Source organism: Ooceraea biroi, chromosome 12, assembly GCF_003672135.1.
Source record: "Ooceraea biroi isolate clonal line C1 chromosome 12, Obir_v5.4, whole genome shotgun sequence".
In the NCBI taxonomy this organism is placed as follows: Eukaryota; Metazoa; Arthropoda; class Insecta; order Hymenoptera; family Formicidae; genus Ooceraea; species Ooceraea biroi.
This window is the reverse complement of record NC_039517.1, coordinates 7,184,877-7,199,187: the sequence shown is the minus strand read 5'-3', so window position 1 is coordinate 7,199,187 and position 14,311 is coordinate 7,184,877. Positions and strand designations below refer to the sequence as shown.

Sequence of the window (14,311 nt, the reverse complement as noted above, 5' to 3'; positions counted from 1 at the left end):
GATTCGCGAGTAACTTCAGGCGGTTACCTCGCGCGCGGTGTCCATTTTCGTTGCGTCTATCCTTAGGTTTTATCGATCGCATATCACGTCAGTTTCGAGAAAGTTGGCAAATCGTTACTGACTTATGCGTATTCACAGTCTCGTCCGTCCCGCTTTTCCTCGACGACACGAACTCGTCGTCTCGTTCTTGTTTTCTTTCAGTCCGTCGAGCGAAAAACGGACATTTTATGTCACAGTCGATGAAAACTGGTCGTTCTATCTCTAGAATCCATGCTTGCAGTTTGATAACGAAATAAAAATCGTTTCGTATCTATCGAGGATACATGACACGCGAGATCACGTCTCTTGCGTATCGAGAGGAATGCATGTTCGATTGAAGTTACGAAAGTAGCGACGATCGTTACGCGCGTCGAAAACTTGAAAGTCATGCTACGCCAAGTCACGTGTCTCTCCAGATCGCGAGATCCTCGCGATCCGCAGGTTAGGTAGGCTGCAATTATGACGGTCACGAGACCGATCATGTTATGATTACGATATCTTCCTCCGTGGTTTTTTTATTCATTCCGCTTTACGTAACGCGAGACACGTAGCTTTATATATCGCTTTTCGATCCAGATTCCACGAGTCCCGCGTTCACGATAATTATATGCGCGACAGCTACTGCGATTGTTATGGCATAACGAGCGGCTATTAATGCATCGAATCACGCGTATGCAGATTCGTGGAACGCGCGACGTCAATCGGCAAATAGTTTATTTCGCGTTTTATAACGCTGAAGCGCAATTAGCAGGCAAGCTTCCTAGCAACTGATTCGTGTACATGTATGTTTTTTTTCCATGTATACATATGTATTGTATAATGTTTGTAACATCTATATATAGCGTTTTATATATATATATATATGATCTACTTGTATTTGCATACATTGTACTTATACTGGACGGCACCGTTACATTGACAATACTGACTATCTGCTCCCGGTGCGACTGGAATATCGCGCACTCACTAATGCTATTGTTTGTAAATGCTAAATGGCGTTACGTCACACCTCGTAATTACCTCGCGCTTGCTCGAGGCGTATGCGACAAAAAAGAAGGCCTCTCTGATTTGTATAGCACACTAAAGTGAATCTTTACATAACTATTTGTTCCCTAGTTTGTGTGTAGCTTAACTGTACGCGCGACCTACGGCCTTTCTATGCATTACAATAAATGTAGCCTAAATCTAAATATCTAAAAATTACGCTTTTATGATCCTCTCTTCTTGATAGTCGAGATATGGACGGATATCAGTGACGGACGATATCGCCGCGGGATTGACCCGTTCCGAGCACATTGGGCAGGTCTCCTCGGATTCGACAATCCTGCCATAACAAGTTACGTGAAACTTCGTTTAACAATCGCTAAGGTGCAATATTTACCTTAGAAATATTTATTTAAATATATTTACCTTAGAAATTCGCTTCTAATAGCCGGGAAATCGCATTGGGGGCACACCGTGAAATCATCCTCGACGATATGTCGTCCCTGCAGATGAGAATTAACGCGATAAGAAAGTTTGAGAGGCGAGACGTTACCCTTCATCCTCGGATAAATTTCGGAATCATGTAAACTGCTTTACCGTTGCGATGCAGAAAGGTATGGTGTTCTTGCACTTATCACAGGTCACTTCAGTCTCGGGAACTCTGCTCTTGCAGTACGGGCACGGCGTGAGTGACTCATCCTCGTTCTCGACGTCCTTCGATCGCGGTGGTTTCCTCACGATCGCCTCAATCTTCTTGCTGTATTTCGCATCGACCTGCCCGCGGTACTCGGGACGCATCAGCATCGCCGCAAAATTGAACGCCGCATTCTTCAAGCCCGCCCTGTGACACTCGATCACCGTCGACGTCAATATCGGTACGATATCTGAAACAGGAAAAGCATATGTTCGTTATAAGTTTTAAATCCAATGCAATTTAAATTCATTTGGTGGTTAATCGTGAAAGTTCTTCTTGTACTGACGTGACGGGAATTTTGATATGTTGTTGGCAACTCTAATCAACATGCGAGCGCCTCGTAGGTGGTCACTTCTCTTCACGTGCAGTCTCACCAGAATGTAGGAGTGTAGCAGTCTCAGATTCGATTGCATCTCTAAGGGTATGGTAATCTTGTTTCTCTTCAATTCCTGATACATCCCGAACAGGACGTCGTGGGCGTTTCTATAATTTCCTGAGAAGAACAGTCACACAATTTTCTATAGTGCATGCCGATTACATTCCATTCAAATTTCATTTACATTCAAAGTAGCTGTAAATACATACCGTTAATTTGTTCTTCATTCGCAATTATAATTGCCGTTTTAGCCGCTTCTTTATATTGTTTCCTCGCCATGTACAATCGGAATAGATATTTCGGATCCTGCGGGGTAATCAAATGTATTTTATTAGCATTCGAGTCGATCATTTTTTTTAATACGAAAAACTCAATAGTAGCACTAGTAGCAATATACTGGCATTCGAGCAGCGAATATATTTGAATAATAACCTTTGGTAGTCCATCAGCTCCTAGTAAAAAGTCTATTAACTGATTAGCTAATTTATCATCCTTCGCAGATGCAACGGCGTCTATGGCGTAAGTGATAGCTCTATCGTCGTCTGGTACCAATTGTGCAGCTTTCAATAAATGTCGCAAGGCCTGAAAGCAAAACGCATTTGAAACATCAATCGCGAAACGTGTGCTCACGAAATTATATCGTAAACTATTTACCTTCTGATACTCCTTTGAGTGGAAATAATACTTTCCCGCTAAGAGATTGTTTTTCTGAGACTCGAAATGCATCGCGAGGCTTCTAAAGTCTTCCCTGCGAACGTTAGTGTCATCGATCGTGTTCACCAAGATCTCCCCGTACAGCTCCATCTTGCCGTGCTGATTGGCCAGTTGGAAGGCTTCATCGTGGCAGTTTGACAGAATCAGGAACTTGATAGCTGAATTGTAATCGTTCATCTTCTGGAAATACCTCGCAACCATCTTCGCGCCTTCTATACTCTTGGTTTGTTGAACAACTTCAACACTACGAGCTGGCAAGAGAGTGATCAGATATATTATTTATCGTGTCAGTTAAAATACTTTGTTGAGAATTTTGTATTAAATACATTTTTACCAGGATTGCTCAAGTGTTCCAGATTAATCCTGATTATGTTGTCGTAATCCTTGGCGGTTTCGTACGCCCTCGCAGCCTCTTCGTACTTGCCCTCGGCCTCTTTGGCTTTAGCATACTGTATGTTGATCTTAGCCGATGATATTTGTGGCAGAAGCTGTCCCACTTTGTGCCAATTTTTTAGTTTGATATACGCGGTGGCAGCTTTATCGAAATATTCAGCCTTCTCGTACAACTGCGCAGCTTCGCTGAATTGCTGACGAGACAAGCGTACATGTACGTTGTGTTTAGCATTATGCGATAGCAAAATGTAATTGACTTTTTGAATATTTAATTAAAATAAAATGCGTACCTTCATTGATTCTAAAATTTCTGCGCACTCCTTCCGTAACAACCTCGAGCTTTCATTATCCATCGCTATCCCAACGCCCTTCCTGCTGTCGCCACATCTTATGGACATTCTCGCTATTCCGGCTAGACACTGACTTCGATGATGAGGATTCTGCGCGACTAAAGTGGACGAAGTGTTGTAGTCGACCAGACCGCGATCGTAATTCGTCAGGGCTTTTGGATAGTTTCCTCTGTAAAAAGACGTTAATCTCATTTACAGTAATGTCCACCTACGTCTTTTTGAATAACAAAATAAATTTAATAATATCAGAATCCTACGTGAATTCCAATTGTTGAGCGTATTCTCTGGCGATGAAAGGAATTTCGTCGGGTTTTAATTTTTGCGCCAGGCTTAACGCCTGCTCCCATTGCATCAAGTCTCTCCTTAGATACAGGGCTTGCACAGGCTCGGAGGATTGCAGGAAGTACTTCTCGGCCTGGTTGTAATCTCCCAGCAGTATGCAGGCGTGACCACAAAGCAACGCTAGTTCATTTATGTTCTCCATGTTTTGCAGCGTCCACACCATCGCAGCATCCTCGATTTGGCGATATACGCGAATAGCTGTGTACAATAAATTAAGTGTCTCATTATATCAATGAATTATTTTTATACAATTTTTATACAATTTAATGTGTTTGCCAATGTAATAAAATGCCTACCGAATTCGACATTCAAGTTCGCGATAGCACTCCGTCCCAATTTTAACCACGCGTCCTTCTCGTTCAGTTTCTCGCAAGTGTTCCAAGCTTGCTGAAACCTGCAAATGCAATTATATTTTTTTTACATCTTTTTAAATATATTTCTTGATTCCTTTCCGTACTCGTGGCCGTCTCTTTCTCACCGTCTGCATAGAATCTGATTATCCAAGACGTCATTAATTTTTTTGGTTTCCACAATATTCCCAACATCTTCGTGGGAGGCTAACGTTACGTATGTCAATTTGCTACCCGTCGCGCTGAACGTTACTTCACCGGAGTACATCAATAAAGGCGCCGAATCCGATGGCAATTTGGTCGTATTTATTTTTATTACCTTCGTTCCTGCTCATACGATGAATGTATGAGTTTGCTTGCTGATAATACAGTCAGACACGATACTCAACGCAGAAAAAAAAATCAGATATATACCTTCAACGAAGTATTTAACGTAAATGTAGGTCACAATTATGCTTTTGTTGTATATCGCAAATATAGAACGTTCGAATATATTCTGATCCCAGAGAACACCGTCGATGTTGTCAGGACAATCGGGCACTGCGATAATCGTCTCATTTATCGGATCGAACACGTAAGTATCCAATTTACTGTCGATGAAACACAACTGCGTCCCGTTCACATCCAGATACAGCTCCTTTATTCCATTGTTGTGCACATATTCAGTGGATTGATTAAACATTTCCAAGTAGAAATAGACGATATTACCCATCTAAAAATGAAACAAGAAAATATATTAATTCCTTCGATTTATCGTGCGTAATACTCGAGATTATCGCAGAGTGACGCTGACTTACGTCATTACCGTAAACCAGGAAATCCGAGCAAAGAGCGTGGCACGTTATCCTGCTGTGAGAAGAATTTGTGTCCGGAGGAAACATCTTTGTATCCTTTCCACTATTTATTAATGCCTGGTCTGTCTTGATCTATAAATAAAAATCATAAAGCAGAATTAATTAGTCTTGATCTGTCTTGATCTATAAATAAAAATCATAAAACAGAATTAATTAGTAACTGATTTCGTATTATTTTCACTGTATCAATTTTAGAAACTGAAATTACCGAATGCAACTGCAGTTTCCCATCGAACAATGCCGATACGTATATCTCGTTTAAACGCAGACTGTCAATCGTAGCCAAGTAATCTCTTTCGAAATGTATTTTATCGTAATTACTGAGGGAGAGATCCCAAAAGAGCGCCCTGTTGTTTAGCCCTACCGCTAAATGCATCGGACCTACTGCCAATATCGCTGGCTCAATTATGGTGTTGATCATTTGCGGGCTCGGTTTATCCTGGAGAAATAAGATCCGGATCGAAAAGCTCGAGACATCGAGAAAACTTGTACATCGTAAGAGGTACCTTGTCTAACGTGCAAACGTGTATCATCACTTCCATCAGGCTTGTCAGCATTGCTATTCTGTTACCGCAAACGCTGGTCAGCTTCGGGATCTCTATCAGGTAAATCAGAACGTTACCGAGATAAGTTACGACCGCTAGCATTGTCCCGTCCGTCGACCACTGAATAGTGCTGATCCCATTTTCACCGGTCACTGAAATGATCGTCTCGGTTTCCTCGGGGTTTTGTAAACTGTGCACCTTCAGCGTGCTGTCGCCGCAAGTGGCCACCTTCCCTGCTGTTTGGCTCAATGCGACGTCCGTCAGTACATCTTTGTGGTTCTTCACTTGAAACAGCTCCTGGCCAACCTCCTTTATGTGCGTCGATATCGCTATAAAGAAACCAGCCTCGAATCCGACCAGTATGTAACCGTCACCGTACCTATAAATAAAAAGTGCGCATGCATTATTTTTTATTATAAATAATTATACACAAACATAATTTTTTGAGTCACTTCAGACGCGATTACCATTTATAAGTTACGATTGATCCGTAGCGCTTCTGAAAGGCCAGTTCGATCGGATTCTCGGGATCCAGAATGTTGTATAAAAACAATGTCATCTTGCTGATAATGAGGGATACCTAGGTACGGTTTTTTACACGCACGTAAAAATTACAAATTCGCACAGGTAGCTTTCAAATATTTCCAACTACAAATCTTCGCAATGTTTTACCGTATTTTCGCCGCCTATCCTATGATCCATCTTCATTTCGCTAAATTGAATGCAGGACGGATCGCCCTGAAGCGGTATTTCTCGGCGGGTGTCCCCTTCGCTCGTGCTAATAGTCAAAACCTTGTCCTCACTTGCCAGGGCGAGAAGACCGTCTACCGACCACGCGCCGCATAAAATGCGCTTTTTGTGCTTCCCCAAAATAGGTATTCGCCTATTTATGCAAGGCAAAGTAATTATATAAAATTAATTGTGAGCAATGGACATTTCCTGTATTTTATGTATTTTTTTAGTTTCTTATTTTATGATTTCTTTTAACGAGACTGATATCTTACTTGGCATTAATGTGATCGTAGAGCACCAAGTTTCCCTTCTGTGTTCCTATCGCCAAGACACAGCTCTTCTTTGCCCATATCATACAAGTCAATCCGTCCCTTACGCCTGCATCTATCTGAGACTTTTTGCTGGTTGTGGCATCCCATAGTATTATAGACGACGAGTTCTGCGATATTATGGCCAACAGATCTCCATCCGAGTCCCAGCCGAAGCCAGTGCACAATCCAGGAATTGATATTCTTTCCTGGAGATCTCCTTGTCTATCAAAAATGGCAACTGAAGAATCACAACCTGTCGTAGCTAGGTGCGTGCTATTTCCAGGACGCCAGCTAATGTACACGTTACCGGTGCCATGTGGTTGATCCAGCCGATAAAGGGCCTAGCAAGCAGGATCAAATCAACTCTTTTGTATCACAGTATATATATACTTAAAATTGAAGCTTGCATGATGATAATCAAACGAAGCAAACAAAATTGTAGATTTGTCAATTAAAACTGAATTTATTTTTATCTTTACATTATTAGTGTAGTGACACTTTAATTAAACAAATTCGTATAAAGTGATACTGTCACTGTCACATAACCTACCTTCTCCGTCGACATTGTAACGCACGGATTTTTTTTTGACGAAGAAATTGGTCAATTCGTGTATTTTAATAACATGTTTATATATAGTGTTATAATGTGAATAACTTAAATATCGATTTATTAGTCAGTGCTGTTTTTTCGCATCGACATATCGTGGATTGCCATATTGTTTACGTTTGCGTTGCTTGGCCACAACCACAATTGAAATATCATCTGCTACATCGTTTGGTCGTGTTACTTGAAAGTAAAATCACGTCTGACTTATCGTCGAGTCATACTACTACCTCATTTTCAGGCGACGATAGTGGAGGCTCGTAGCGGACGTTTTGGAACTAAACCTGCAATTCAGACGAGATGCAAAGCGGCATTTTACAGGCACGAATTTGCAGAATATATTTTATTTTTTTTAAATTATATTATATTTTTGCTAGTCTTTGGACAAGCATGAAGAAGATTTGTATATAATATTCAATTACAGAAATTATAAAAGATATATTAACTATTCATCTACATATAAAAGAGTAAAACATCGAGATATCGAACATGTAATTTTACACATCATACAACCTTAGCGTTCAAAAATATGTAATTTTAAAAAGATTTTCGGAACATTAACATATTACTTAAAAAAAGTTGTCTGTTCATTAATAAATCCCGAAAATCGACATCAGGATTTTTCGAAAAATAAATACCAAGGATATATTTATTGAAACATTCTTAATAATCACTTTTATAGATTAGAGTCTGTTCATACAAAGTTTCGCACCGTTTGCAGATCAAATTGACTGCACATGTCCTATATTATACATTTTATGTTAAAGGAGAAAGAATATCGAGTGGAAAGATTTATGTTCTCGCGATTACGTCAGTATTCGCACATCGTTTTATAAAGTACACGTTCAGGTATCACTAGAACAAACGGCAATCTCTAAAAATTACGGTTAGATATTATCAACTTCACGGCGAAGCCTTCGGTTTCAGTTCGTCGTAGCATGGTCTCAGGAAGATCTGGTTCTTCTTCGCCGGATTATAATATTCATGACCCTACAAAATTTTGGCTATTGAATGCAGGCACACTGCACAGATAGTATTGATGTGTCTGATCATACCTTAGACCAGTCGTAAGAGACGGCGTATGCAAATATCTGTCCGTTGTGATTAAAACAACAGCGCGTGATGGGCTGCTCCATCGTCTCGGACGACTTGAGTTTAGTACGTGCGTCCTTGTCCCAGAAGCCGAAAGTACCATCGCCACCTACAGTCGCTACCGTGCCATGCACTGGGTGGAATGCTATGTCGTTTACCTGTAAATAAAAATATCATTTTTCTTACGAAAGAATATATAAAAGAACGAACGCGGCAGCGATAAAAATGTATTTTTTCCATAAAGACACGCGAGGAATTTTAGGTCTACTAACCGCGTAGATATCTTGATAACCATTAGGCGTGCCGTTTGTTCTGTGGCACTTGAACGTGAAATTCTCCTTCGAGCTGAGGTTCAAGTGATGTATCGCAACGCGACCTTCGGTGCTCCCGATCGCAAAACCGGTCGGCACCTTCTTCTTGTCCCTGAAAATCGCCACGCAACGATACTGATACTTCAAACTCAGTTCGACGGATTTGTACTCGCGCGGGCTTCCTTCCAGTTGGTAGACTATTAATCCACGTGCGGCTGTTCCTACAACCGCCATCGGGTAATCCTACAATGTCGTAGATAAAATATATTATCATTAACATCAGCAATTTCATCGGTACTCAAACCAATTACAATGCCTTTCACATGCGAACTTACCACATCCGCGCAATAACATCTTTCAGGTAGATTGATGGTCATCGCAGGTTTAGGACTACGTAAATCCCAAAACTAAAAATGGTAAATGTATTGATTAATCAAATATTTTCATGAAGAAATAAAAACTACTTTGAATAATAAGTAAAAGAGTTTGAGTAATGACAATATAATTGCAAGAAAATAAATAATGTGCTATCTGATTGTAAATATTTGATAAATATTGACCCTTAACGTTTTATCCCAGGAACCTGTCATTAAACAGGAATATGAAGATGCCTTTAACCAGTGACACGTTTTAATGGGTGCGTCATGTGCAGCTACTTGAACGCTCTGATTTGTGGCCAAATCCCAACATTTTGCTGTTTTGTCACATCCAGCCATAAATACCTTGGTTCCATCCTAGTTTTATAATTATTGCATTAATATGACAAGTACATGCTCGCATATATAACTTTTAAAATAAATAATTTCATAATACTAATTGTAAAGAATATGTAATAAATAGTATAATTTGCAACAGAATATAGTTTTTTTTATAATTATATAATTGATAAAAAATGATTATTTTATCTCCATTTTTACTAGAAATCATTTCTTCATCGTTGCTACTACAATTTATTGGATATTCGTAAAATCAGAAAAACAAAGATAAAATATGCTTACATCGCTCCAGCATACACTCAAGACTGGCGCTGACATGCTCTGCATCGACTTGGGCACCGTTTTGCCAGACTGCTCAACTTCCCAACAACGTACATTGCAGTCCCACGAACCGGCAACAAGAAAATTCTGCTGAATAGACGCTGGACTGAATGCCAGACTGGAGATGGAATCGTCCGGCGGCGAGACAACCTCAAAGTCCTGCATTGGATTCGATGTGTTTGTCGTTCCCGTTCTCAATGCGTTGTTCTGATTGAACATCTTTAACTCACACCACTTTGATCGTTCCTCCAAGTACTCGTGATTTCTGGAAATTTCAATGTGCAACAGCAAAAGAGATTAACCTTTGTAAGTTATCATTTTCGGAACTGTATGTATTTAACCTCGTAATTTTCTTACCTTATAATTCACGGTACAGAGGCGATAACATATTTTTACGTTAATACGCCAGAGAGAGTCAATACGCAAAATAAAAAACGCATGCAAATGTAATAAGTCAACAAAGCTAGTAACAATCGGCAAATAGGAAGATCAGAGAATAGAAAGCGCGCAATAATTAGTACACTTTTTCGTCGAAAATTGGAGGATACCAACATGGAAGATTGATACACATATTTCCCCTAACATAGGGAAAATTAGAAGGATTAGTAAATTTACTAGAGGAATCAAATATTAAAATGTCAAGCATGTATCCTATCTAGATACGCGCGCAATTCTTAGCAAATTTGAAAACAATTTATTCTCCATGAAATAACTAAACATTGCATAATTCATTACAATTTTTAGTCATAATTTCTAACATAATAGTTACACACATAATTTCATCCAATTATAATCAATATATTAACGCGATGAAATTTTTATTACATTTTCTTTGCCCTGATATAAAGGTGTGCATTTGTTACAAAAATAAATGATCTATTAAGAAAATAAACACTAAAAAAAGTAATTTTACAATTTTCTGAATATTCTAATTAACTCGATGTGTATTTATTATACTTTGTAGTTTTGCGCGGTGCCAGAACCATAAGTACGATCCCAGTCGATATAAATATTCAGGTCCGATTGCGACACGCTCGGCCTCACGTTGATCAGCGCCTCGTCGAAATCGCGGCTCGTTATGTGCCTCACTTCTTCCATCTCGATGTCTTCCAACTGACTGAAGGGAATGCTGCGAATCGGTTCCATACTGGCTTCCTTACACAGATTCGTCATGTCGGCGCCGGAATATCCCGCCGATTTCTCCGCGATCCTCGTTACGTCCTCTTGACCGAGATTATGCCGCACCGAGGCCAGCAGATTGTTAATTATCTGTCTACGTGCCTCGAGCTCCGGCAGGGGCACGTATAGTCTCTTGACGAGCCGGCGCCTAGCAGCTTCATCCAGTTCCTGCGGCCGATTGGTTGCGCCGACGATCAGGATGCGATCGTCGTCAGACGTGGTTGCGCCGTCCAGCTGCACCAGGAACTCCGTCTTCAAGCGCCTGGAACTCTCGTGTTCCGTCTCGGAGCGCTGCGTCAGCAGCGAGTCGATCTCGTCGATGAAGATGACGGACGGTTGATGCACCCTAGCGACCGCGAACAGGGCGCGGACCATCTTCTCGCCGTCGCCAATCCACTTGGAGGTCAGAGAGCTCGCCGAGATCGAGAAGAACGTGGACTTGCTCTGGGAGGCGATGCACTTGCCGATGAGCGTCTTGCCCGTTCCTGGCGGGCCAAACAGCAGGATTCCCTTCGGTGGACGACGGAGGCCTGTAAAAATGTCCGGCCTCAACATAGGGAACACCACTACCTCCTTGATGATCTTCTTGGTGTACTCGAGGCCCGCGATGTCGTCCCACGTTACCGTCTTACCCGATTCCATAATCTCGCTTTTGATCAGCTCGATCATGTTCGGATCAATGTTCCTCAATCTCTCGTCCACTTCTTCCTCCGCTCCTGCCCCATCATGTGACCGGTCAGCTGGCCGGCTAGCGCTGCTCTGCGTCGATCTCTCTTTATCCCGCTTGAAGGGACAGACAAACTGGGCGTTGGCAGCTGTTCGCCCACCCAGAGTCTTCTTCGGTGCAGATCTGTTCTGCTTCATCTCCTGGATGTACAGCTCGTCTCTCGCACTCTTGAAAGAATCAACCGTGCTTCTTCGCGTCTCCTCGTCAGCTTCATCGACAGGTCGGGAAGGACTAGCTGGTTCTAGCTTTGGTGCGTGCGGATTTATTGGTCTGTACAAGTTTTTCAATCCAGCCTTTGTACCATTGCCCAATTTTGGAGGCTGCACAGATTTACTTGAACTTTGAGATGTAGGTGTAGGTGTACATGTATACGACTGTGACCTAACTAGATTTTGTTTGGAAGTTCCAGGCCTGCTGAAATGATCATCGTCCTTGGGAATGCGCGTGAAATACGAAGACACCTTTTCTTGCCTGCTGGGACCAGGCTTTGAGAAAACTTCCTTACTTGAGCTACGACTGGAGCTTGCTTGCAACACTTGAGAAATTTTTCGAGTTTTCTCTGGTGAATTGTTTTTCTTCTTCGAGTTGTTCACGATTTTTTCTATATCACTATCGTCATAATCTCTACCTTTGCATGGTAAAGTGTTAACTTCTTGACAAGGCAAAGGCTTTATGAAATTCAGCGCGACGTCAACGTCACTCAATCCTGACTTCCACTGTAACGGATCGTTTTTGACATCCGGCAGTTGGGATTTAATCTGTTTCCAATAATTGTTTACTCCCTTCTCATCTCGTAGAACAGCGTTGTAATTCAAGAGATCCTTGCGGAGCAGTGTCGCTGCCGTGTCCTCCGAGTCGCTGCAAAAACTTTGGAGATAAATAAATTTCAGAAATAAATAAATTTCATAGATGAATACCAAATCGAATCGCGAGAAAATAAAATATCAGACTTACAACACTTTCGCCGTCCTGTACTTCATAGTGAGGCACCTGCGTTCGATGTCCGCGACCTCGTAACAGTCCTTGTCCTTCTTCGAGAATTTTAGCGTCTGATACGCAACCAAAACGTTGTCTCTTTCCGCTTTTGTGTGTTGTAACACAACAATCTCGTCATCCGTGTCGGTTGCTTCCATATCCGAACTCGTGTTGACAAAAATTCATACAAAACGTACATACGTTCGGAATGGCGCGGGGAGCAAATTGACTATTACGGCCACTCGGATCTCGTCACGGTCGAAAACGACGGCATTTACTTTCACTTACTTCGCGCTACAAAATCGAACGAATCGGACATACGTTTCCCGCGTGACAGCCGGCAACACTTGTTGCTTACGCGGCACGAAACGTGGAGTAGCTAGAGAGCGCACTCGGGACGCAGCTAGGGAAGACCACGTGACCCACTCCCAGCGCTGCAATTGGCTGCGAGAAAATTCTCCCTAGGAGCATTTCGACGCTCGGAGGGCGTCGTTATCGATTATTTCAAATGCAAGTGCGATCAAGTTTCCGTGCACCGCGCGTTCGCGAGACAGTAATTGCAGTATAAAATTGTTAACGAATGATTGTCCTTCGCTTCGAATTATTATTCGGAAATGACTGTTGCTGCGTAGTCAATTCTGCAGGAACGCGTAGGCATATTGGTAAGACGCGGTTTTGCAATTATTGCGTCCAATTCTGTGCGTACGAAGATGAACGCAAATCTTGCGACTCTTGCACAGATCGCTCGTTGAATGTAAATTCATATTTAACATATCGTACACGTTGAGTTGAATCTTTTCGATCATATTTATATACGCGATTTGAGCGATCAAAAAGTATAGCGAAAAAGCAAGAATTCACTGCCGTATCATCATATCAAGCATTTTAATGATAATTTCAGCTTCCTTTATTCGCGATTCTTTACCCGCCATTTTATTTATCTAGCAAAGTCGATGTAATTGGACTTGTGCTGCCATTTTAATTCTCAAGAGAATCTATTCTTCTGTACACACATAGCAAATTTATTTGTCATAATTAAACGAAGCAGTTGAAAGTATCATTATAATTTATTCTAGCCATAAAAGTGCCAACTCATTTTAGATAAAGAATATATTTCTAGAATCAAAAAACAAAAAATAGAACATGGAGAGCAGAACAGGTATGCATTTAACAAGATAAATACTCATCCCGGGCAGCACACATTGGTTTCAAAACCGTTTCATAAACGTTTTGCCGTAACGTTTCATAACCATTTTATTGAAACGTTTATTTAAGAGAAAACTGTCCAACGAAAAAACGGTAGGAGAAACGTTTCTTTTTCGGCAAAAAAACGTTTCAGAAACCATCAGAAAAATATTTATCAATTCTATATATCAGTACCTCAAAAATAGACAGAGTTAAGTCACATTTTTGTAAAAAACTAGATTTTTATATTTTATGAATTACTCTCTAAATTTCGTGTAGTGGAATCTCACTCTTTTGAAATATCACTTCAAGTAATAGTGATCTCAAAAGTTTCAAAAGAAAAGAAGAAGAAAAAGAGTATTGGATCGGTTTTCCGGATGGTTATTTATAAGGTGATAACACAAATGTTACTTGCGAGAACGTCACGTCTGGCCTGGCCATCTATCGGTCGCTTGGTGAATCAGAGGTGGGAATCACACACACTTGTGTTGATTTTTGTCTCTTGTTCCATGATCGA

The 14,311-nt window shown here is 41.1% G+C and overlaps 3 protein-coding genes across 4 annotated transcripts; all 3 read right to left on the bottom strand.

The window, feature by feature from the left end:
* Positions 1-736: 736 nt before the first annotated feature.
* LOC105284190 (WD repeat-containing protein 19) lies at positions 737-7,601 on the bottom strand. Its single transcript, XM_011347521.3, has 20 exons — positions 7,235-7,601; positions 6,646-7,025; positions 6,314-6,524; positions 6,109-6,221; positions 5,603-6,020; positions 5,305-5,535; positions 5,040-5,168; positions 4,657-4,954; positions 4,371-4,569; positions 4,189-4,286; positions 3,808-4,090; positions 3,491-3,719; positions 3,142-3,394; positions 2,748-3,058; positions 2,526-2,675; positions 2,303-2,399; positions 2,004-2,210; positions 1,621-1,907; positions 1,450-1,526; positions 737-1,363 (listed from the first exon to the last, which is right to left on the bottom strand). Exons 1-20 carry the CDS (start codon positions 7,247-7,249, stop codon positions 1,240-1,242), a joined length of 4,110 nt encoding a protein of 1,369 aa, XP_011345823.2. The 5' UTR covers positions 7,250-7,601; the 3' UTR covers positions 737-1,239.
* Positions 7,602-7,922: 321 nt separating this feature from the next.
* Positions 7,923-10,257, bottom strand: LOC105284191 (mRNA export factor). The gene is made up of 7 exons (XM_011347522.3): positions 10,086-10,257; positions 9,690-9,993; positions 9,252-9,425; positions 9,027-9,098; positions 8,653-8,934; positions 8,344-8,538; positions 7,923-8,278 (listed from the first exon to the last, which is right to left on the bottom strand). Exons 2-7 carry the CDS (start codon positions 9,945-9,947, stop codon positions 8,192-8,194), a joined length of 1,068 nt encoding a protein of 355 aa, XP_011345824.1. The 5' UTR covers positions 9,948-9,993; positions 10,086-10,257; the 3' UTR covers positions 7,923-8,191.
* Positions 10,258-10,399: 142 nt separating this feature from the next.
* Positions 10,400-13,000, bottom strand: LOC105284189 (fidgetin-like protein 1). 2 transcript variants are annotated; one of them, XM_011347519.3, is made up of 2 exons: positions 12,589-13,000; positions 10,400-12,501 (listed from the first exon to the last, which is right to left on the bottom strand). In XM_011347519.3, exons 1-2 carry the CDS (start codon positions 12,765-12,767, stop codon positions 10,680-10,682), a joined length of 2,001 nt encoding a protein of 666 aa, XP_011345821.1. In that variant the 5' UTR covers positions 12,768-13,000; the 3' UTR covers positions 10,400-10,679. The 2 variants fall into 2 exon arrangements, with proteins under 2 accessions (XP_011345821.1, XP_011345822.1); XM_011347520.3 differs by having other exon boundaries at positions 10,400-12,492.
* Between the last annotated feature and the right edge of the window lie 1,311 nt (positions 13,001-14,311).

Coding starts and splice junctions, on each gene's coding strand:
- LOC105284189 (XM_011347519.3), bottom strand. CDS start 12,767: ATGGAAGCAACCGACACGGATGACGAGATTGTTGTGTTACAACACACA. Junction 12,502..12,588: donor TACAGGACGGCGAAAGTGTT/GTAAGTCTGATA, acceptor TTATCTCCAAAG/TTTTTGCAGCGACTCGGAGG.
- LOC105284191 (XM_011347522.3), bottom strand. CDS start 9,947: ATGTTCAATCAGAACAACGCATTGAGAACGGGAACGACAAACACATCG. Junction 8,935..9,026: donor GATGTTATTGCGCGGATGTG/GTAAGTTCGCAT, acceptor ACGACATTGTAG/GATTACCCGATGGCGGTTGT. Junction 8,279..8,343: donor TCTCTTACGACTGGTCTAAG/GTATGATCAGAC, acceptor AAAATTTTGTAG/GGTCATGAATATTATAATCC.
- LOC105284190 (XM_011347521.3), bottom strand. Junction 5,536..5,602: donor ACGTTTGCACGTTAGACAAG/GTACCTCTTACG, acceptor TTATTTCTCCAG/GATAAACCGAGCCCGCAAAT. Junction 5,169..5,304: donor GGAAACTGCAGTTGCATTCG/GTAATTTCAGTT, acceptor TTTTATTTATAG/ATCAAGACAGACCAGGCATT.